The following is a 21,694-nucleotide window of genomic DNA, read 5'->3' as shown; positions in this document are numbered from 1 at the left end:
CGGTTCTTCCAGTACCCCGGCATCATCGACTTTATCCACAGCCGCTCAAACTGGCGGCAGCAAATTCCTCTCGCATAAACACTTACGGGTACAGGCAAGTGGACGTGAGTCTTGGCTTGCGTAAGATGTTTTCGTGGCGTTTCATCCTGGCGGATGTCAGCTTCCCCATATTAGGCGCGGACTTCTTGTGTCACTATGGGTTGCTGGTGGACTTGTAAAATAAGTCCCTTATAGACCCCACGACCAACCTTAATTCGTCGAGCCAAATGGTATCTCACGCTGACAGAAACCCCTCCGTTCTTTTGTAGGACATCACCGACTCTCGTGTTCGGACACTTCTCCAAAAGTTCAGCCAGATTACTACCGAGTGTAGTCTCCCAAAACCAGTGAAGCACAATGTGCAGCACCACATTAACACTACTGGTTCCCCGATCTTCTCGAAGGTGCGTCCTCTACCACCCCAGAAACTGGCTATTACGCGGAAAGAATTTGAACAACTTGTTCAACAGGGTATCTGCAGGCCCTCAAACAGCTGTTAGTCTTCCCCATTGCATATGGCCCCTAAGCCAAATGGCGAATGGCGCCCCTGTGGAGATTAGAGAAGGCTAAATGCACAGACTGTTCCTGACCGATATCCAATTCCACTCATCCACGACTTTGCGCATCACCTCGCGAATTGCCGCATCTTTTCGACCTTGGACTTAACCAAGGCTTACCACCAAATCCCAATAGCTCCTGAAGACATTCCAAAGACGGCAATATGCACACCCTTTGGACTCTTCGAGTTCACCCGAATGACTTTCGGATTGTGCAATGCGGCGCAAACCTTTCAAAGGTCCATCCACTCGGTCCTGCGAAATCTCGACTTCTGTTTCGTATATTTGGATGATGTTTTGGTCGCTTCTTCCACTGAGTCTGAGCACTTAGCCCATCTCGAGTACATTTTTCAACGTCTCCTTGAGGCCGGTTTAATCCTAAACGTTGAGAAATGCAAATTCCTTCAAAAACAGGTGAGATTCCTCGGCCACTCCATTTTCCCTGAAGGAATATAGCCCGACCCAGACAAGGTGCAAGCAATTACAAGCTTCACGCGTCCGAAGACAGTGAGGGAGTTGAGGAGGTTCTTGGGCATGCTAAACTTCTATCGTCGTTTCCTGCCCAAGGCCGCTCATCACCAGTCCGTTTTGAACGCGTACTTGTCTGGCCCCAAAACAAAAGACACACGAGAGATTGTGTGGTCTGAAGAGGCTGTCCGCGCGTTCGATAAATCCCGACAACAACTGGCTGATGCTACACTCTTGGCATTTCCTCTGCAAGATGCACCCCTAGCCGTTTTTGTTGATGCCTCTGACATCGCAGTAGGTGCTGCCCTTCACCAAAAGGTGGATCAAATTTGGCAGCCGTTGAGCTTCTTCTCGAAACAGTTGAATCCCGCTCAACGGAACTACAGTACCTACGATCGCGAACTGCTCACCGCGTACTTGAGCATCAAATACTTCCGTTTCTCCCTAGAAGGCAGGACGTTCACAGTGTTCACGGACCATAAGCCTCTCACTTATGCTTTGAAACAAAAGCCCGACAAAGCGACCCCTCGTCAGCTTCGACACCTGAGCTTTATAAGCCAGTTTACGTCAGATATCCAGCACGTGTCCGGCAAGGACAACATAGTTGCTGACGCTTTGTCTCGTGTCTCCGAGGTTAACATTCCCGGCTCACTCGATTTCTCGGCTATTATTATATATCCAACCCCAAATACAAATTTCGGGAGTTGCCCATCTTCGGCTCAAACCTCTCGCTCTGCTGCGAAGACTCGGAAAAGGGACCTCGGCCATACATTCCTGCCACATTTCGCAAGGATGTGTTCCACGCAGTTCACGACTTGGCGCATCCCGGCATCAGCACAACAAATCGGTTAGTCACCGGAAAATACTTCTGGCCCTCCATGAACAAGGATATCAATTCCTGGGCCAGAGAGTGCATCGCATCTCCAGGCATGTAAGGAAAGAAGTGGGCTCATTCCCCCGCAACACCCGCTTGGTAGTGCGGGGGAATACACCTCGACATAGTAGGGCCTTTGCGAGACTTGCACGGTTACAAGTGTTGGCTCACAATCATCGACAGGTTCACGTGGTGGTCTGAGGCAATACCTCTGAAAGACATTACGGCGCAATCTTGCGCCGAAGCCCTCTGCCGAGAGTGGATATCTCGCTTTGGCGTCCCTGCAGTGGTCATCACTGAGCAGGGTATGCAATTTGAATCCACCCTTTCCTCGGAGTTAGGCAAACTACTGGGTTTTAAACGCCAGCGGACTACTGCATACCACCCGCAATCCAATGGGATGCTAGAACGTTGGTACCAGACGCTGAAAGTCGCCATTATGGCACGCGACGATCCGTCCTGGACTCAAGTCTTGCCTCTCGCCCTACAAACAACCCGCCGAGGGGTATTTGCTGCCAACCCCGAGGAACTGGTATACGGGGAGAACCTAAAACTCCCAAGCGATCCGGTCTTCGACAAGAGATCGGGTCTCACAGAGTCGGGGTTGGTGCGTCTGCTAAGGGACAATCTCCGACGCATCAAAGCGCCACCCACTCGACACTCGTCCACACCTGCCTGTTCGCCCAAGGAACTGGACACTTGCACGCACGTTCTGGTCAGGACGGATGCCGTCCGGAAGCCGCTGCAGCCTCCATATGAGGGCCCGTACCGCGTTCTCGAGCGAGGAGAACATTTCTTCCAGCTCGAGATCGGTGGACACAAAAAGGCGGTCCTCTTTGTCCAGACTGAAACCCGTGTGCGCCCCGAGGCAGCGTCGTGTCCGCTTTGTGGATTAACGGTGAGCGGAGTTCCGAGATCAGTCGCCGAAACCCCCTAGGTTTCATTTGGGGGTGGAGTGATGTGGCGCAGCAGGATCCGCAGCATTCGAAATTTATTTCGAATGTTGAGAATGCGGACAAGTAGATGGCGCGGAACTCTCCACTCACTCATTTTAGAACGCACCAAGAGAGTGGAGAATTAACGGTGGAAAAATGCCGTTGGTTGTGACAGTAAGGACCGCATGGAAATAAGCCGGTCTCTTCTGTTCCAACCGCGGCGGTGTAGACACCTAAAAAAGTGAATCGGTTACGAGACAATTTTGGATTATTTAAATTTTCACAAAACTATAAAATAGATTTCAATATTTTCAAGATTAATAAAGAAATTATCTAACATTTCGTAAATGATCATTAATCTTTTAAAACACCATGCGGCCGTGTTTCAATCGAAAATACGGTGAAGTTGACTATTATTTAACCCAGCTTCTCAGCGGTTGCCAGTATTTTCAGTCACGTGCATTAATTTCAAGGATTTTTCGATGAAAGAAGTTTTCAACTATTTCCGGACGTGAGGACACATGAGGCAGAGTGGCACATTACACTCAAGGTATTCTTAAGGCGAGATAGATAGGAGCGACACCAGGTTAGCTGACAATCACTGAATCAAGTGTGTTTCTACGCTGAATAGGCTTGGCCTGAAGAAATAAACGGTGGCTATTTTAACCACTAGTCTGTCTGAGAGAGGAGTCTAACCTTCGTGCCTAAATGCAATTCACCTCCCTACCCTAGAATATTGCGATGGGGAGAAAAACGAAGCCAGACACTCTGTAAGCTGAACCCTCATATTGCAGAAGAGGGGGAGTGGCAGGAGGCAGGCAGGAGCAAATAGAAAGCAGCAGAGGATTTATATATTGATAAAAAGGAATCTGTAAACTTGATGAAAATTGCAGAATACTGGGTGGAGTTGTAGGTTCAGCAGATGTGAGACCAGAAGGCCGTGAAGCTTCTGCATATCAGAGCCTCCTTCTTGAAGTTAATTATACTGAAGCTCCAGAGTTTTAAACTGAGTAAAATCAGCGTGATTCCTCTAAGACTTATATTTTTTTTCTCGCTGTAAGTTTCAAACAAGGTTTCAATGGATCTCACTAGTGAACCAAATTGGATAATGAGAGGGACTAAATCACGGTAAAGGTTCACTGGAAATAATAAGTGGACTTACGTTGGACAACGGTTAGGGTAAGGTAGTACCGAAGCAAGAGGAAGAGGGGGAAGAAAATGTGGACATAAGACGGAAAGGAGGCATGAGGTTTCCGCCAGTCGCCCTAACCAGAGCCTCTAAATCTCAGTCGCATTCAAAGAGGGAGTAGCTTTCGTGGGGTTTGGAATCCAAAATCTGATCATCCAGCCAAGTTTCAGGAATGCAGATGATGTGGTGTTGGAAAAGCAGGGGCGTAACACGCCTGCTTAGAAAAATCGGTCCTATTTACATTTGACAGTATCAAGCAGACAAACAAACGGCACAACGACAACAATACATTTATTGCAACATATCCATGAAAGTCACCTTTGTTGTATACCATTTCAAACAACCCATCCTCTAGGCTGTATTCCTTATCACCGTATTCCCTTCATGGTCTACACACTTAAGTTTGACACAACATTCTGGGAAAGGTTGCGTTAAATCGGTTGGTATTACTTCGCAACCTTCTGGTACCATATATCTGGAGCAACTGTAATTTGTAAATAGATTTTAAATCCAAATTTAATTAGTGGAATAGATAAATTGGAAATAAACTTACTGATCAACACGGATAACAAAGTCATCACGACATGTGAATTTTTGGCAAATACCGACTGGGGTATGAACGTTTCCAAAATCAATAAACTCTTTTGTTTCCTTCAGATAGCATTTGTCGTCAACACCTTTGAATGGATTTTGAAAAAAAAAATTAGATTATTTTATAAAAAAGGCTAATTATCTAGAATCTATAGTAAATGCAGATCTCAGTATTTATTTAAAAAAAAAAATCAATTTAATTACATAAAATAGAAAAAGCTTAATTTCATGTAGAGAGAAAAAGATAATCAATTCAATCTAAATATACGAAGTATGTCTATCTGGCTCCAAGTATACTAACAACAATCAATAATAAACAAAATAAATCAAGAAAAAAAAAACAAAACATTTTATTTTCATTGTATTTACTCAAACAACTTCCATAAAACCCGTCATAAAACTCACTATCTATTTTGGGCTTTAACTAATTTTCCCACGAAAACGGAACTTACCTGGGTATCTTGAATTGGGCAGATATGATTCATATGCATTCACTGCAATGATTAGACTCATTATCACCCACAACACTTGCATTTTCGTTAATTATTTTCAATTTGCAACTTCACGATTATCTCAGAGCGAATGTTATCGTTTAATGGCTGGGAAAACCGCTTCCAAGCTTTTATATACACGATTAAGAATGGTTCTACTAAACAGAGCTTTATTTGTATAGATTCGTTGTGTATTTCTCAGATCTCAGATTTTTTTTTTATTTTTTTCTGTTTTAATTTATTTAGTAGTTATTTCTGTGCAATACTTGCCCATGTACTTGTCGCTTTGTGGCATGAAAATCTTCAATCTGGTTATATAACTTTGTGATGTCAGTTCGATGCCTCTCCCTCTGTTTCTATGGGTAAGAGTGAAGTCATATTTATTCGTAATATTTCAGGAGTAACCTGATATAATCAATGTGTTAATATAACAACAAACAGCTGCCGTTGTAGCAGATAAAGTTAATTCTTGAGAACATATTGGGAGGTCAAGAGAACTTTGGAAGCAAATTTCGGCATTGACCTGATTATCTTTATTGAATATAAATAAAAATTTTTTAAAGGTTTTGTGTCAAACAAAACCTTATTAGAATTGAGTCGATGTCTGTCTTTTTTTTTTGAGGAGGTGGAAATCTTCAAAAGACACTGGCCTGAACCCGCCAGCGTGTGGGATTCTTAACCACTAAAACCACCCCCGACTCCCCCCAAGCCCCGTGAAACCACCGTACGGTATTACATCACGGGGCGGAGTCAGCTCATTTTAGATTGGTCCCCATTCGTCTCTACGCGGCGTACGTAACCGCGCTTTTCTGATCTCCTCTGCCTTTCACAGTTTGCTCTGGATAGATACGACCATGGAGTTGATCGAATCCCAGTCTTCCCGACATGTTAGCATTCTTCGCACCAGATTCTCTGGTACAAGCACCTCTCCTAGAGTCTCCTCTAGGTTCTGCCTTTCCTCCACAAACCTTGGACAGTGGAAGAATACATGCTCTGGGTCCTCTGGGACTCCATCGCAGTTTGGACAGTCGGATGAGGTATCCAGTTTAAACCTGAACAGGTACTGGCGATATCCTCCATGCCCCGTGAGAAACTGAGTAAGATTATAATTAATCTCACCGTGCCGTCTCTCCTCACACAAGTTCGCTCCGAGCTCTCGAAGTGAACGGTCATTAAAAGCAGAGCTAGATAAGAATCCAGAAGGAAGTATACGTTCTGGACAGTGGTGCCATTCACGTCCGAAAAAGGGTAACTATTATAAGAACATTAAATTAAAAAAATATTGTTACATTCCAGAGCTGCTGCGCACAACAGCAAATACGGGCTTGGGGACAGGATGTCCGCCAAGAGGTGTAAGATGATACACCCCGAGGAGATGTCATCGGAAGAAGAAGGCAGCTCCCCAGAGCTGCAAGCAATGAACGCGACCCTCCTCGAAAAAATCGAGGGGCTAAAACAAGAAAAGGCTGTGATGGTCCAGCAGCTGCACTGTCAGCTAAAAATTATAAAGCGGCTAGAGGATCGCTTGGCATCCCTCGAAGGGAGGATGCCAATCGCAACGTCGGAGCAGCAGCAACGACAACATCATCGTGAACAACATCAACATGAACAACAACAACACGAGCAACAACTGAAGGAGCAACAACAGAAGGATCAACAACATCATCAAGATGGAGAGATGTGCGTCGTCATCCAAGAAGAGGAAGGCGACGAGTTCAACTTCGTCCAGCGGAGGAAAAAGAGAAACAAAGAAAAGGTAAGTGTAAGTAGAGTTAATGCCCCTCCGGCAAACCCTCAGGCACCCTCCCCCCAGGCTACCCGCCCAAAAAGGGCAAAAATTCCGCCCATCACTGGGTATAAAATTAATGTTCCTCAATTCTTGAGGATATTAAAAGAGAAAGGGTTAAAAGCAACCCTAAAAAATACGAGGGTCGATAGGACCCTCATTTTTGCTCAAAGTCTTGAGGATCATGCAGCGATCTTCAAACTTATTAAGGAAAAGGGACTGCATGCCACGACCAGTACCCCTCCGGCTTTAAGGACTCAGTCCTTGGTCATCCGTGGTCTTCATAGAGAGACTGACCCGGCTGACATAATGCGCGAACTCAACGAAGAGTACCCGCACCTAAAGTTGAAAAGTGTTTCAAATCTAGTCACACGAGCCAACAGCCTGAACCCGGCGCTTCCATTGAAGTCGCAATCGGGGCTGTTCATGGCTACTTTCGAGCCAGAACAAGATCTAAACGAAGCATTTAAGGTGAAATATATCCTTCATCAGAAAATTTCGCTGGAGAAAGTCAAGCCGTTTCAAGAAGTGCAGTGCTACAACTGCCAAAACTTCGGGCATATCGCCATCAATTGCTCCATCGTACACCGGTGCGTGAGGTGCACGAAAACCCATGTGCGAGGGGAATGCTCAAATCCCACCGCAGACAAACCAACTTGCTGTAATTGCGGCCAGGCCGGACACCCCGCCAACTACCGCGGATGCCCGGCATACAAGGACATGGTTGCCAGAAGGGAAGCTGGCAGGGCGAAAAAAAATGCCGAGACCTTGAAAGCCAAACAGGCGGTGACTCAGATGTCACAAAGCTTGGCCAAACCGGGCGTTTCTTACGCTCAAGCAGCTAGGAATACTCTCCCTAGAGCTGCAGCCCCCCAAACTCCTCTTACCCAAACAACTAGGAACACTATTCCTAGAGCTACAGCCCCTCAAGTCCCTCAAGGCAACAAATTGGCCTTCCAAAACTTGGTCGAAACTCTCGCTTCGGCCCAAACAAATGAACAGCGACAATTAGCCGCTATCCAACTTTTGATGAGTTTATGGAGTTAAAAGTCGTCACATTTAACTCCGCGTCCTTGGTCTCACACGCCCAACGTGCCACCGCACAAGAGTTGGTCGATTCCCTGAAAGCAGACTTCTTCTGTGTTTCAGAGACACATTTAAAAAGCAGGCACAACGTTAATTTTACCGGATATAACATTATCCGGGACGACAGCAACAGCGGTTCCGCCCTTTTAGTCAGAAAAGACTATGCATTTGAGGAAGTCTCCATCAAAAACCTGCAGACCTGTTCCACGGCAGCGGCCTTAGTTAAAACTAACGACAATAGACGCATCTTAATAGCTGCAGTCTACATAAAATGTAACTCTCCCTCTGAACAACTGGGCCAAGGCTTACAAATCTTGAGCGATCTCCAGTCTAAATCTAAATACCTAATTTTTGGTGGGGACTTTAACTCACGGCACACTTCCTGGGGCGATTTGGCAAAAAACCGAAATGGAGTTGCCCTCGAAAAATGGATCCATAATCAAAGTCCATTAAACCAGCTTGAGATGATCTTGCCAGACACACCCACAAGGCCTGCAAGTCAGTCAATATTTGACTATTTTCTAATGTCCGCAGACGTCACTCTCACACTGCAGGTGTTAACGTGCAAAACTTTACCAGGGATATCCGATCGCTTCGCAGTTGAACTTATACTTTCCCTAAACTCTCAACTGCAGAAGCGAGTACCCAGCGCAATAAGATCATTCGTCCATACTAACTGGGATAATTTCAGGGCAGAATTAGCGCCACAGCTAAACCTGAAAAAATCACTGTCTCGCAAAACCTAACGGACAAAGAAATCGATGAGGCCATCATCTTGGCTACTGATGCCATCAACTCTGCTACACGCAGAAACACAAAGCTCCACCAAATCGATGAGATTCAGTTCAATAAACTGCCGCGCGAGATAATGGAACACCTGAAAGTCAGAAAAACCTGGCGCAGAAATCTCAAACGAAACTTCCACAAAAATGGCAACAGAACTAACACGGAATATAAAGTGTTAATTTCGTGGATTTTTAGCAATAAATAAAATTAGTTTATTTAAAACACAAAAAGATTAACTTTATCACAATAGAAGAGACCGGCTTATTTCCATGCGGTCCTTACTGTCCCAACCAACGGCATTTTCCACCGTTAATTCTCCACTCCCCCGGTGCGTTCCGAAAATGAGCGAGTGGAGAGTTTCGCGCCATCTACCCGTCCGCATCCGCAACATTCGAAATAAATTTCGAATGCTGCAGATCCTGCCGCGCCACATCACTCCGCCCCCAGACGAAATCTAGGGGGTTTCGGCGACGGATCCCCGAACTTCGTTCGCCGTTAATCCACAAAGCGGACACGACGCTGCCTCGGGGCGCACACGGGTTTCAGCCTGGACAAAGAGACCGCCTTTTTGTGACCACCGATCTCGAGCTGGAAGAAATGCTCTCCCCTCTCGAGAACGCGGTACGGGCCCTCATATGGAGGCTGCAGCGGCTTCCGGACGGTATCCGTCCTGATCAGCACGTGCGTGCATGTGTCCAGTTCCTTGGGCGAACAAGCAGGTATGGACGAGTGTCGAGTGGGTGGTGGCGCTTTGATGCGTCGGAGATTGTTCCTCAGCAGACGCACCAACCCCGACTCTGTGAGACCCGATCTCTTGTCGAAGACCGGATCGCTTGGGAGTCTTGGGTTCTCCCCGTATACCAGCTCCGCGGGGCTGGCAGCAAATTCCTCTCGGCGGGTTGTACGAAGACCGAGTAGGACGAGAGGCAAGACTTGAGTCCAGGACGGGTCGTCGCGTGCCATAATGGCGGCTTTCAGCGTCCGGTGCCAACGTTCTAGCATCCCATTGGATTGCGGGTGGTATGCAGTAGTCCGCTGGCGTTTAAAACCCAGGAGTTTGCCTAACTCGGAGAAAAGGGTGGACTCAAATTGCATTCCCTGGTCAGTGATGACCACTGCAGGGACGCCAAAGCGAGGTATCCACTCTCGGCAGAGGGCTTCGGCACAAGATTGCGCCGTAATGTCTTTCAGAGGTATTACCTCAGGCGTGAACCTGTCGATGATTGTGAGCCAATACTTGTAACCGTGCGAGTCTCGCAAAGGCCCTATTATGTCGAGGTGTATCGTGTGGAAACGCTTGGTAGTGCGGGGGAATGAGCCCACTTCTTTCCTTACATGCCTGGAGACTTTACACTTCTGGCATGCGATGCACTCTCTGGCCCAAGAATTGATATCCTTGTTCATGGAGGGCCAGAAGTATTTTCCGGTGACTAGCCGGTTTGTTGTCCTGATGCCGGGATGCGCCAAGTCGTGAACTGCGTGGAACACTTCCTTGGGAAATGTGGCCGGAATGTATGGCCGAAGTCCCTTTTCCGAGTCTTCGCAGCAGAGCGAGAGGTTTGAGCTGAAGATGGGCAACTCCCGAAATTTGTATTTGGGGTTGGATTTGAGGCTCTGAAGTGCTGCGTCATCCTCCTGCGCCTTGGCAATAGCCGAGAAATCGAGTGAGGCGGGGATGTTAACCTCGGAGACACGAGACAAAGCGTCAGCAACTATGTTGTCCTTGCCGGACACGTGCTGGATGTCTGACGTAAACTGGCTTATGAAGCTCAGGTGTCGATGCTGACGAGGGGACGCTTTGTCGGGCTTTTGTTTCAAAGCAAAAGTGAGAGGCTTATGGTCCGTGAACACTGTGAACGGCCTGCTTTCTAGGGAGAAACGGAAGTATTTGATGGACAAGTACGCGGCGAGCAGTTCGCGATCGTAGGTGCTGTAGTTCCGTTGAGCGGGTTTCAACTGCTTCGAGAAGAAGCTCAACGGCTGCCAAATTTGATCCACCTTTTGGTGAAGGGCAGCACCTACTGCGATGTCAGAGGCATCAACAAAAACGGCTAGGGGTGCATCTTGCCTAGGAAATGCCAAAAGTGTAGCATCAGCCAGTTGCTGTCGGAATTGATTGAACGCGCGGACAGCCTCTTCAGACCACACAATCTCTCGTGTGTCTTTTGTTTTGGGGCCAGACAAGTACGCGTTCAAAACGGATTGGTGTTGGGCGGCCTTGGACAGGAAACGACGGTAAAAGTTTAGCATGCCCAAGAACCTCCTCAACTCCCTCACTGTTTTTGGACGCGGGAAGCTTTTGATTGCTTGCACCTTGTCTGGGTCGGGCTGTATTCCTTCAGAGCAAATGGAGTGGCCGAGGAATCTCACCTGTTGTTGAAGGAATTTGCATTTCTCAACGTTTAGGACTAAACCGGCCTCAAGGAGACGTTGAAAAATGCACTCGAGATGGGCTAAGTGCTCAGACTCAGTGGAAGAAGCGACCAAAACATCATCCAAATAGACGAAACAGAAATCAAGGTTTCGCAGGACTGAGTGGATGAACCTTTGAAAGGTTTGCGCCGCATTGCACAATCCGAAAGTCATTCGGGTGAACTCGAAGAGTCCAAAGGGTGTGCATATTGCCGTCTTTGGAATGTCTTCAGGAGCTACTGGGATTTGGTGGTATGCCTTGGCTAAATCCAAGGTCGAAAAGATGCGGCAATTCGCGAGGTGATGCGCAAAGTCATGGATGAGTGGAATCGGATATCGGTCAGGAACAGTCTGTGCATTTAGCCTTCTGTAATCCCCACAGGGACGCCATTCGCCATTTGGCTTAGGGACCATATGTAAAGGGGAAGACCAACAGCTGTTTGAGGGCCTGCAGATACCCTGTTGAACAAGTTGTTCAAATTCTTTCCGCGCGATAGCCAGTTTCTGGGGTGGTAGAGGACGCACCTTTGAGAAAATCGGGGAACCAGTAGTATTTATGTGGTGCTGCACATTGTGCTTCACTGGTTTCGAGAGACTACACTCGGTAGTAATCTGGCTGAACTTTTGGAGGAGTGTCCGAACACGAGAGTCGGTGATGTCTTCCAAAAGAACGGAAAGGTTATTGTCAGCGTGAGATACCATTTGACCCGACGAATTTAGGTTGGTTGTGGGGTCTATAAGGGACTTATTTTGCAAGTCCACCAGCAACCCATAGTGACACAAGAAGTCTGCGCCTAATATGGGGAAGCTGACATCCGCCAGGATGAAACGCCACGGAAACATCCTACGCAAGCCAAGACTCACGACCACTTGCCTGTACCCGTAAGTATTGTGCGGGAGGAATTTGCTGCCGCCAGTTTGAGGGGTTGTGGATATAGTCGATGATGCCGGGGTACGGGAAGAACCGAAACCTCCGCACCCGTGTCGACGAGGTAGTTGCGCCTGCTGAGGGGGTCGAAAATAGTTAGGCGACGTGGCGCTGCGTTCTGGGTGGCCGTCGCCAAGACCCCCCGCGGACCTAGTTTTTTGCGGTAGGCGCGAATTTGCAAGGTAGCGTACATCTTGTCGCTTTATCTCCGAAGTTACGATGGTACCAGCAAATACCTGTGTCCGCAGGCTGTCTTGACGACCTGCTACCCGAACGCCCTTTTCGTGTGGCAGACCGTGAGCGAGCTCGCGACCTGGCACTCGAACGCTGAGCGTCCAACGTCGCCCGCATCTCGGCCACGCTGGCCGTAAAAGCCGCTATCTCGCGCCGTAAGTCGCTCACCTCAAACCAAATGACCCAAAAACCTTTTTGAGCTTATCACAGCTCGCAGCCATCACTAAAAGCCTTAACGGCAAAAAATCAACTGGACCAGATGACATAGCTAATATTGTCATCAAAAACCTCCCTAGGACTTCAATGAAATTCCTTCTTGCAGTCTTCAACAACTGCATCAATAATGGTTACTTTCCCACTGCTTGGAAAGTAGCAAAGATAATCGCCATTAAAAAAAAGGCGGCTCCCACGAACCACAAAACTTCAGACCCGTCTCTCTCCTCTCCAACTTGGGCAAGCTCTTCGAAAAAGTATGGACAGTGGGATTAGTCCAACATTGCGATCGGAAAAACATTATCCCGAACCATCAATTCGGGTTCCGGGCAAAGCACGGGACCCAACACGCACTAAGCTACCTTCACGGTTCAGTGAGTAGCAAACTTAACGTCAATAACAAGCCCACAGTAGTGTGTGCATTAGACCTCGAAAAGGCATTTGATTCCGTGTGGGTCAACGGACTTATCTTCAAATTAATCAGCCTTGATTTCCCTATCCCGGTGATCAGACTTATAGTAAGTTTCTTCGAAGATAGGCATTTTTACGTCAGCGTGAGAAATGATTATTCCGATCTCCTACCGGTCACTTCTGGAGTACCGCAGGGATCCATTTCAGGACCTACACTCTACAACATTTTCACGGCTGACGCTCCAATCCCAGAGAGCGGCACAGAACTATTACAGTTCGCTGACGACACGCTTATCTTCTCGTCGAGCCTCCGACCCGGTAAGGCAGCTAATGCTATAGAGAAATACTTAACAAATCTCTGCAAGTACTACCAGACCTGGGGGATAAAAATCAACGAGGCTAAAACACAGGTTATTACTCTTCGGAGAAAATCCAGATATTTGGGATCTAGATCTATCCACAGAAAAGCTAAACGCTTAAAGCTACGTATCGGGAATACCGTAGTAAACAGTTCACAACAAATGAAATACCTGGGAATGCTATTTCATGAACACCTACGATTCGACCCCCACCTTAATCTTGCTCTCAGCAGAGCACGCGGTGCACTAAGTACAATCTACTCTATTCTTCGTAAAAGAGTAGGACTTTGCACTAAATCTGAACTGACCCTATACAAAGTCCTCATAAGACCGATTCTTTGCTACGGAGCCCCTACATGGATCTCTTGCTCGACCAAAGCTGTGAAGAAGTGCGAGTCCTTCGAGCGCAAAATTTTGAGACACTGCGTTGGCTTGTTGTACAATTGGAAAACCAAGAAGTGCGGCCGCAACGCCTAAGTGTACAGGCGAGCAAAAGTTAAACCTCTTCGAAAGTTCGCTCTCAACCTGTTAGAAAGATTCTTCGAAAGAACGGAGAATCACCCCAATCCACTCATGAGGCAACTTTTTCTGGAGGGCAACTCCACCCCATTAACCACATTCTTAAGGCCTTGCCAAATTGTGAGCTCTGCATTAAAACCCGCCATTGTCTCTCTCTTCGACACTCCTTGCCTGGTAGGGGTGGTAGATTGACTTCGCATTATATATATTCGTCATCTCATCTGCCAAGATGTCAATGGGCATCATTCCAGAAATGACGAATGCTGCATCATCTGAGACAGTCCTGAATGCCGAGCACATTTTTAGGGCTATTCTTCTGTAGACTGAACTGTTACCGTTAAATGTAACCTGCAATGCCTTTCCCCAAACTGGAGCTGCATAGAGCAGGATCGAACTCACTACCCTAGCTATAAGCAACCTGGAAGCATGCCGTGGCCGTCCCACGTTCGACATCATTCTTACCAGGGCCACACTCGCAGTGGATACTTTGTCATAGACATACTGCACGTGTGCCTTATAGCTAAGCTTCCCATCTATCATCACTCCCAAGTATTTGATCGCAGGCTTAGAAGTGATGATATGATTCCCAATTTGGGGAGGGGGCCAAATTTCTTTTACGGCGTTTGGTGATAAGGACCGCTTTTTCCTCCGCAAGTGTCAGACCAGGACTCTCAAGCTAACCCTTAACAGCACTGATCACTTCGCATGAGTATAACTCAGCATCTTCGAGATGCTTTGCGACAACAACCAGCGCTATATCATCGGCGTAGCCCACCATCGTGGCTTCCTCCGGAAGGGGAAGATTAAGAACATCGTTGTACATGATGTTCCACAGCAGTGGGCCCAGTACGGAGCCCTGTGGGACACCCGCGGAGACAACGTACTCTTGGGGTCCGTCATCGGTGCCATACCAAAGCCTCCGTTCTTGTAAATAGCTGTTGACAATAGCTGCAAGATAAGCGGGAACACAAATCTTCGCCAGAGATTCCCGTATTAGGTTCCAATTAGCCGAATTGAATACATTTCTCACATCCAGGGTCTCCACTATGCAATATTTGCTGGTACCACCCTTTCCGTGAATTGCATCTTCGGCCAAGCCAGTAACCAATTTGATGGCATCAATGGTTGATCTGGCTTTACGGAACCCATACTGCCGATCTGAGAGACCTCCCTGGCTCTCAATAACCGGAAGTAATCTATTATAGATTTCTCGCTCTAGCCTTTAGCCCACAGTGTCTAAAAGACAAATAGGTCTGTAGGAGGTTGGCTCACCTGGAGGTTTACCAGCCTTAGACAGTAGCACCAACTTCTGTCGTTTCCATGATGCAGGAAATATCCCCTCGGACATGCACGCTTCGAACAACTCAGCGAACATGTCCGGTCTCGATTTCACGGCTAGCTTAAGGGCCTTATTCGGCACGCCATCCGGACCAGGAGCTTTATTATCTCCTATCCTAGTGCAGATCTCCAGCAGCTCGTCACTGGTGACTGGCGGTATTGCCGAGCGATCAGAGGTCGCTGGAAGCTGTCTATGCCTTCCTCTTGCTGAGGGAATAACCCCTGGATAATTTTTAACAAGAGTGAAGGACACGTGATCTGCGGAAATGATCGACCTCTGAATCGCCCCATCACGATTCTATAGGCGCTCCCCCACGGGTTTACGTCTGCTTCTAAACAGAGCTCCTTAAAGCATTCCCTCTTGCTCCGTTGGATGGCGAGCTGGAGGGTTTTGCGGGCTTCCTTATAGGCGCGCTCTTTTTCGTCGATTCTGCCTACTGGTCTTTGAACCGCTCTTCTGGCTTGGTGACAGGCTGATCGAAGGCTGACCAGTTCAGCATTCCACCAGTAGTTCGGTATTCTACTGGGGAATGAGCACCTCCTCGGCATGGACGCGTCACACGCTTAGTCGATGCATTGGACCACATGGGCAGCTCTTTCCGTAGAGGCGCCTGCTTTATTAGATTGGTCTAACCACACCTCCATGAAGGCCTGCTCATCCAGAGCTTTAGCGGACCAGCCTGACATCTTTCTCAGTTTCGGGCATGATGATCTTATGCCCGGTGACTCCACCCATAGCCCAAAGAAGATTGCCTGGTGATCGCTGCGGGTGTAGTGGTTGCTAACGCACCAAGACATACTACGTGCCAGTGCAGGGCTGACAAAAGTTAGGTCTACGATTGAGGTAGACTCCCCTTTCTGAAAGGTGTCCAGAACTACATCCAACTGTGCGAAAGCGTCTAATAGACTGCGACCCCTTGCATTTGTCTCTCTGCTACCCCATTCACCGGCCCAAACATTGAAGTCACCAGCAATCACCCTTGGACTGCGACCCCTTGCGTCGAGATCAAGACTGTCAAGCATTTCCTCGAATTCGGGCAGTGTCAGGCTTGGTGGGGCGTAACAGCTGTACACATATACCCCGTTTATTTTCGCCCACACAAAGCCGCTGTATGTCCGATTCCCAGTACATTGTGTGGCTTGTCGACCGCATGCCCATATCGCCGCTCCACTAGACGAATCTATAACCCACACGCCATCGTGACGGTTTCTATAGGGTTCGTTAATGATGGCAATTTCCACCTCGGATTCATAGATGGTCTGCTCAAGTAAATCTTTTCATTTTTTCATTAAAGACAGCGCCTTCCTAAATTCCGAGCATTTAGCACTTCCGGCTATATGCCGGTAATCCCGTCCCTCACTTCCTTCGCATAATAAGCATTTGGGGTCCCTATTGCACGCTTTGGCAATATGGCCAAATTCTCCCCACACCTTCTGCATCGATCGGACCGATCAATGCCGCTGGTGCATGCCTTCGCGAAATGGCCAAACGCGAGGCACTTGAAGCACCTCTTCAGATAAATCTGCTCTCTCAGACGGCAAACAACCCATCCGATTCGAACCTTCCCGGCTGGCAATAACTTCTGCGTCCACTGGTAACCGCAATGTGGCCGTTTGAGTATTGTCATAGGCTTTCCGCAAACTTACAATCGATTCTTCGGCAAGTTCCTCCAACTTGAACTGTTCCATCAGGGCAGTGCAAATTTCTCCTTTGGATGTCACTTCATCGAGATCCTTGCACTGTAAACAGACCTCATGTTTTTAGGTCCGTACTGTGACATTCTCCCCAAGTGAGTTCTTAACCTTAGTTCGAAAGCCATCAGTTTTCCCCAAGCTGGTTTTTTTCAGCTCAAACATGAGGTCACCCTTTTGGGTCCTTCGAATCTTGCTGACATTTCCACCTAGATCTTTTAGGTCGGGGTCAGCTTTGACCTTTTTCAGCATATCCGCGTAAGACAAATTTCCATTGCTGGAGATTACAATCGCTTCTGGGCAAATTCGCCTTTTTCCTAACTACCTTGGTCCAATCACCTTTTTCATTCCCCTTGGATTTTGCCGAGTCGATTGCCGGAGTTCGCACTTGGGGGACCTGCTTTCTCTCTTCGGTGCCTTTAGTTCCGTTTTTCGGAACTATTTGTATGGCTTTTTTCCTCTTAGGCGCCTGTTGACTTCCCAGAGGATCCACATCTCCTTCCCGCACTCTCTTGTTTGGTGGCAGGCCGATTGCAACACGACTATGTGTCACTTGGGTCGCTTGTGACACCGTTGGGGCAACAGATTTGGACTTGCCCTTGGAAGTTTGTTCCTCCTGCTGCGATTTGCTGTAGAGCGCTCTAATTCTGACCATATTTTTTATGGCTTGATGGACGTTGTGCTTGTCCTTGATGAACTCAGACAGCTCCACTATTTTTGCCCCAAGCTGTGTGAAGGGTAACTCCTCTGCTTCAGGGTTCTGCTCTCCATGATGATTCCTAACCAGATTACTACTTTTAAATAGTCCTTCACATTTGTCATTCGTTGACTTTCCCTCCGTTTTATCTTTTTTGATGTTTAGCATTGGCGGAGATCTCAAAGTTGATGAACTTCTTCTGAATGGGTCATTTTCCTGGTCCTGAAGTACCTCCTGTTGCTGCTCCTCTTGAATATATGCGGTCGATGTTGTTGCTGTTTTTGTTGTCCAACGATCTGCTTTCAATTCACCCTTCTTCGGTTTTGTTACTGGTGTCCTTCGTAGAGTGGTACTTCGCTTGAACGCTTCCTTTTCCAAATCTAAAACACTTGTAGCATTAGATGCCACGGTGGCCAGTAGATGTCTGTCTGTTCGTCTGTCTGGCTGTCTGTCTGTCTATCTGTTTAGGCCTGCCTTTTTGGTCGTTTACCATCGACGACGATGTTCGGACCAATCTTGGCAAGGGAATTCTTGTTAGCACGAATTGCGTGACCATACCATCGAAGACGCCTCTCTCGCAATTTTTCCACGACCCGTGCAACTCCATAACGATCGCGGATATCCTCATTTCGGATGTTATTAAAGCATGTCACGCCAATAGCCAAGGAAACATCTTCGTCTCCATTACCGCAAGACGCCGTTCATTGTCTTTCATAGTCAGCCAACACTCAGAACCATAGAGACCGACAGGACGGACAACATTGCGGTAAATTTTCGATTTGAGACCTCCGTTGATACGTCGATCACAAAGAACACCAGTTGTGGAACGCCACTTCATCCAGCTTGCGTTAATGCATGAAGTAATTTCATAACACAGTTCTCCATTGGCTGATAGGGTTGACCCAAGGTATTTAAATCGCTCAGTTCTGAGCGGATCACTGCCGCTGACAGTAATTATGCCTTTTTCATGGGGATCGGTCGTCAAAAATTCTGTTTTGTTTAAATTCCATCTGAGATCGTGTTTCATGAGGCGATCATTCTATTTTTGGAGAAGTTGGTCGAGATCATTTTTGCTATCAGATGCTAGGAAAACATCATCTGCATCTACAACCAGTGTGTAGAGCACTGGACGTTGGATATCCGTGTGACGGTATCCATAACAAGAACAAAGAGGAGTGGTGAGAAGGTGCTTCCTTGATGAACACCAACAGAGGCACGAAGTGCTTTTGATAAACGCGCCACACTTCGAACTTTACTTTTCGGATCGTAGTAGAACAATTGAACCCGGCGCACGCAGTTCTTCTGGCACTAAGTATTGACGTAGACCATACCAGATGAGTTCGTGTGGCGCACGGTCAAACGCTTTCTCTAGATCCGGAAATGCAATGCAAAGAGGGCGATGCTTCTCACGAGGTTTCTCCATGAGTAACCACGGAGCGTTTATTACGTCAGTAGTTCCGCCGTTTTTGACAAATCCGGCTTATTTCAACGATTTTACGAATACGGTTGTCAAGAATGCGTTCAAAAATCTTCATAGTATGGAAAAGTAACCGGATTGGACAGTAATTTGAACATTCTGCTGGACTACCTTTCTTTTTCCATATTGGAGCAGTGGTACTTTCTTACCAGTCAGATGGTGTTCTTCCTTCCTGAATAACCCGATTAAAGAATTCACTGAGCTGAGTTGGAACCTAAGCTCTTCGCTTTCCAGAGCTCAGATGCGACGTCGTCAGGTCCTGTGGCTTTTCCCAATTTCATTCCTTTTATTGCCTCCTCAACTTCAGTTGCACGGACACGAGAATCCTACGAGGTTTTACATGAGTGCATGTCTTGTAGACTTAATCCCACGGTCTTCTTAAGACACGCTTGAACGCAACCACGAAGCTCCCACTGGGGGGCCAACCGCAAACAACCAACTTCTCCTGAAGTATGTGAGTCCAGGGGCTATCCCGATTCCCATGGTACCAGAATACCCTTGATAAGGCTTCGTGACTATTGCCACTTCAGATGAGTCCCCGTGCAGACTCGGGCCTTTCGCCTGCCGCATTACAATCGGTAAGCCAATGTGATACTGCGTCTCCCGGTGCGACCACTATGGAGGTTCTCCTCGGCCACTTGGTTTTGGTTCGGCCGACAATGTTGCCCCGTCTTCCACCCCGCCACCTCTGAGCACCAGTTGCGCTGACTGGTGGAACTGGTTTGTGTGCATTCGTTACCGCTTTTAGCAAGTCGATACAGATCTCTCTCGACATCCCGAGTGTTCAGTTTATCGTAAAGATTTTTTTCAAAGGTCCGCCCGGGTGACAGCGACTGCGTTCTTTGCTTCCCGGTTGGCATTCATATAAATTTGCCAATTGGCCAGCGTTTTTTTTTAACGGACCTTCATTTCAACTTTGTCATTCCAAAGCCAAGTATCTCAGTTGGTGTACCGCTTACCCGGCGTGGTGACCCCGAGGGTTGCAGAGGCCGCTTTGTGGATTGTGTTTTTCATTTAGTTCCACGATTCTTCTACATTCGTAATGGTCGGTAATCATGTGAGTGAGATCATTTCTTCTTTCTTCTCACTAAATCGCCACCATTTAATGCGCGGCGGGCCAGTGCGTTCCTCACGCTGTTTTATCGGTGGCTTAATTCGTAGGATGGCAACCAATGGCCGATGTTGAGGTGCGATGGTCTCATAGGGAACGACTTTGCAATGAGTGACGATGGTAAAATGTCGGCGTCTTATGAGAATATAGCCGATTTGCGTTTTACTGTTCCCACTATAAAATGTGGGAAGATGAGACAATCCTTTGATGAACCATGTATTCATAAGTACAAGGTCATGGGTGTCCGCAAAATCGATTATACGCTCGCCACCTTCATTGCGCGTTCCGAACCCCCTTCCCCCATGGCACCTATTACCGTCTGCCTTTTCACCCACATGACCATTAAGGTCGCCGGCAATGATATAGTCGCCAACAGGCACGTGACAAGTCTTTTCATCGAGAAGTTGCCAGAAGGCATCTTTCTCGGCATCAGGTCGACCTGTCTGTGGTGCATACGCGGTGAAGAAGTGAATAGTGCGATCAGCTGATATAATGGTGAGCTTCATCAGCTGATCATCAAATCGTTCGACTTCTTTAATGGCATCACGGAAACCCCCGGGATGGTAATGCCGACACCATATTGAGTGTGTGGGTTACCAAAATAGAGAAGTTTGTAGCCATTTTTACCGCGTTCGCGTTTAATGTCGCAGCTTTTGGCATCAGACAATTGGGTTTCTTGCAGAGCGCAGATATCAATGCGCCTTTTCCGAAGGGCTCTTGCGAGTTCCTCGGTCTTTCCAGTTAGTGTATCGACATTTAGCGTGCAGACACGTATTTGTTTTGTTTGTTGTGAGCGAACTAACTTGCTTACGTCCTGACGCCGTCCATGCGTCAAGAACCCTTGCCCATTTCTCGTCCTGGCGCGTCGACTGAGGTGGACGCCCTAGCATTTCTCCGAGGCTTGTGACTCAATCCGATCATCATGTTTGTAATTAGAATTAAATAATCTGCTACAGCGGCAGTTGTTTGTTGTTATATTAACACATTGATTATATCAGCCGCGCAGAGTTTCGACATCCATGAGGCCGACGAACTAACTGAAGGTGTAGACGATGTCAACAGCTTTAAGTTAGTGTAAGCGGACTTAAAACACTACATGGCCGTTTAGCTTCTTTGAGACTGGAATTTTAGTAGGTATCAACCCGCCTCGAGTTCTTTAAAGACGCGGTGCGGCTTTCCCTTAACAGAATCTATTAGAGTAGTTTACCGCGGGTGGGTTTACGTTTTTTTGACTATTGAGTCAAATGCACGTAGTAAAATCTCTATGTCCTAACAGGGAGGTAATATTTACGAACCAAGAACATCGGGCCTCATCTCGCCGAACTGCTAGTATTTGGGATAGCTCCACCACGTGCGGTCCGGTCCTACAGATTATCTCTTGGAGTCGGTGTTCACAACTGGTAAACCTGTTAGGGGAGTTTGTTTGGTTGACAGCCTTGGGGACCGTGATGGTGCCAAGTTGATGCAACGCCGTACACTCATCGTAACAGAGTTGGCGCCC

The 21,694-nt window shown here is 47.5% G+C and overlaps 2 protein-coding genes across 2 annotated transcripts in view; one reads left to right on the top strand and one right to left on the bottom strand.

The window, feature by feature from the left end:
• Positions 1-4,335: 4,335 nt before the first annotated feature.
• LOC119655818 lies at positions 4,336-5,269 on the bottom strand. The gene is made up of 3 exons (XM_038061923.1): positions 5,106-5,269; positions 4,616-4,739; positions 4,336-4,546 (listed from the first exon to the last, which is right to left on the bottom strand). Exons 1-3 carry the CDS (start codon positions 5,185-5,187, stop codon positions 4,414-4,416), a joined length of 339 nt encoding a protein of 112 aa, XP_037917851.1. The 5' UTR covers positions 5,188-5,269; the 3' UTR covers positions 4,336-4,413.
• A 49-nt stretch (positions 5,270-5,318) lies between these two features.
• LOC119655820 overlaps positions 5,319-21,694 on the top strand; it is a 30,679-nt gene continuing 14,303 nt past the window's right edge. Inside the window, exon 1 of the mRNA XM_038061926.1 lies at positions 5,319-5,506. Within this exon, the coding sequence (XP_037917854.1) occupies positions 5,503-5,506 (4 nt within the window). The 5' untranslated portion in view covers positions 5,319-5,502. The remainder of the gene's footprint in view (positions 5,507-21,694) is intronic.

The sequence above is a fragment of the Hermetia illucens genome, chromosome 4 (assembly GCF_905115235.1).
Source record: "Hermetia illucens chromosome 4, iHerIll2.2.curated.20191125, whole genome shotgun sequence".
NCBI classification, from domain to species: Eukaryota; Metazoa; Arthropoda; class Insecta; order Diptera; family Stratiomyidae; genus Hermetia; species Hermetia illucens.
This window is presented reverse-complemented; position numbering and strand designations above follow the sequence as displayed.

What these genes read in the sequence shown, in the direction of transcription:
- LOC119655818 (XM_038061923.1), bottom strand. Translation starts at nt 5,187, where the DNA reads ATGCAAGTGTTGTGGGTGATAATGAGTCTAATCATTGCAGTGAATGCA. An exon ending in GCCCAATTCAAGATACCCAG is followed by an intron (nt 4,740 to 5,105) that starts GTAAGTTCCGTT and finishes ATCCATTCAAAG; the next exon opens with GTGTTGACGACAAATGCTAT. An exon ending in TTTGTTATCCGTGTTGATCA is followed by an intron (nt 4,547 to 4,615) that starts GTAAGTTTATTT and finishes TACAAATTACAG; the next exon opens with TTGCTCCAGATATATGGTAC.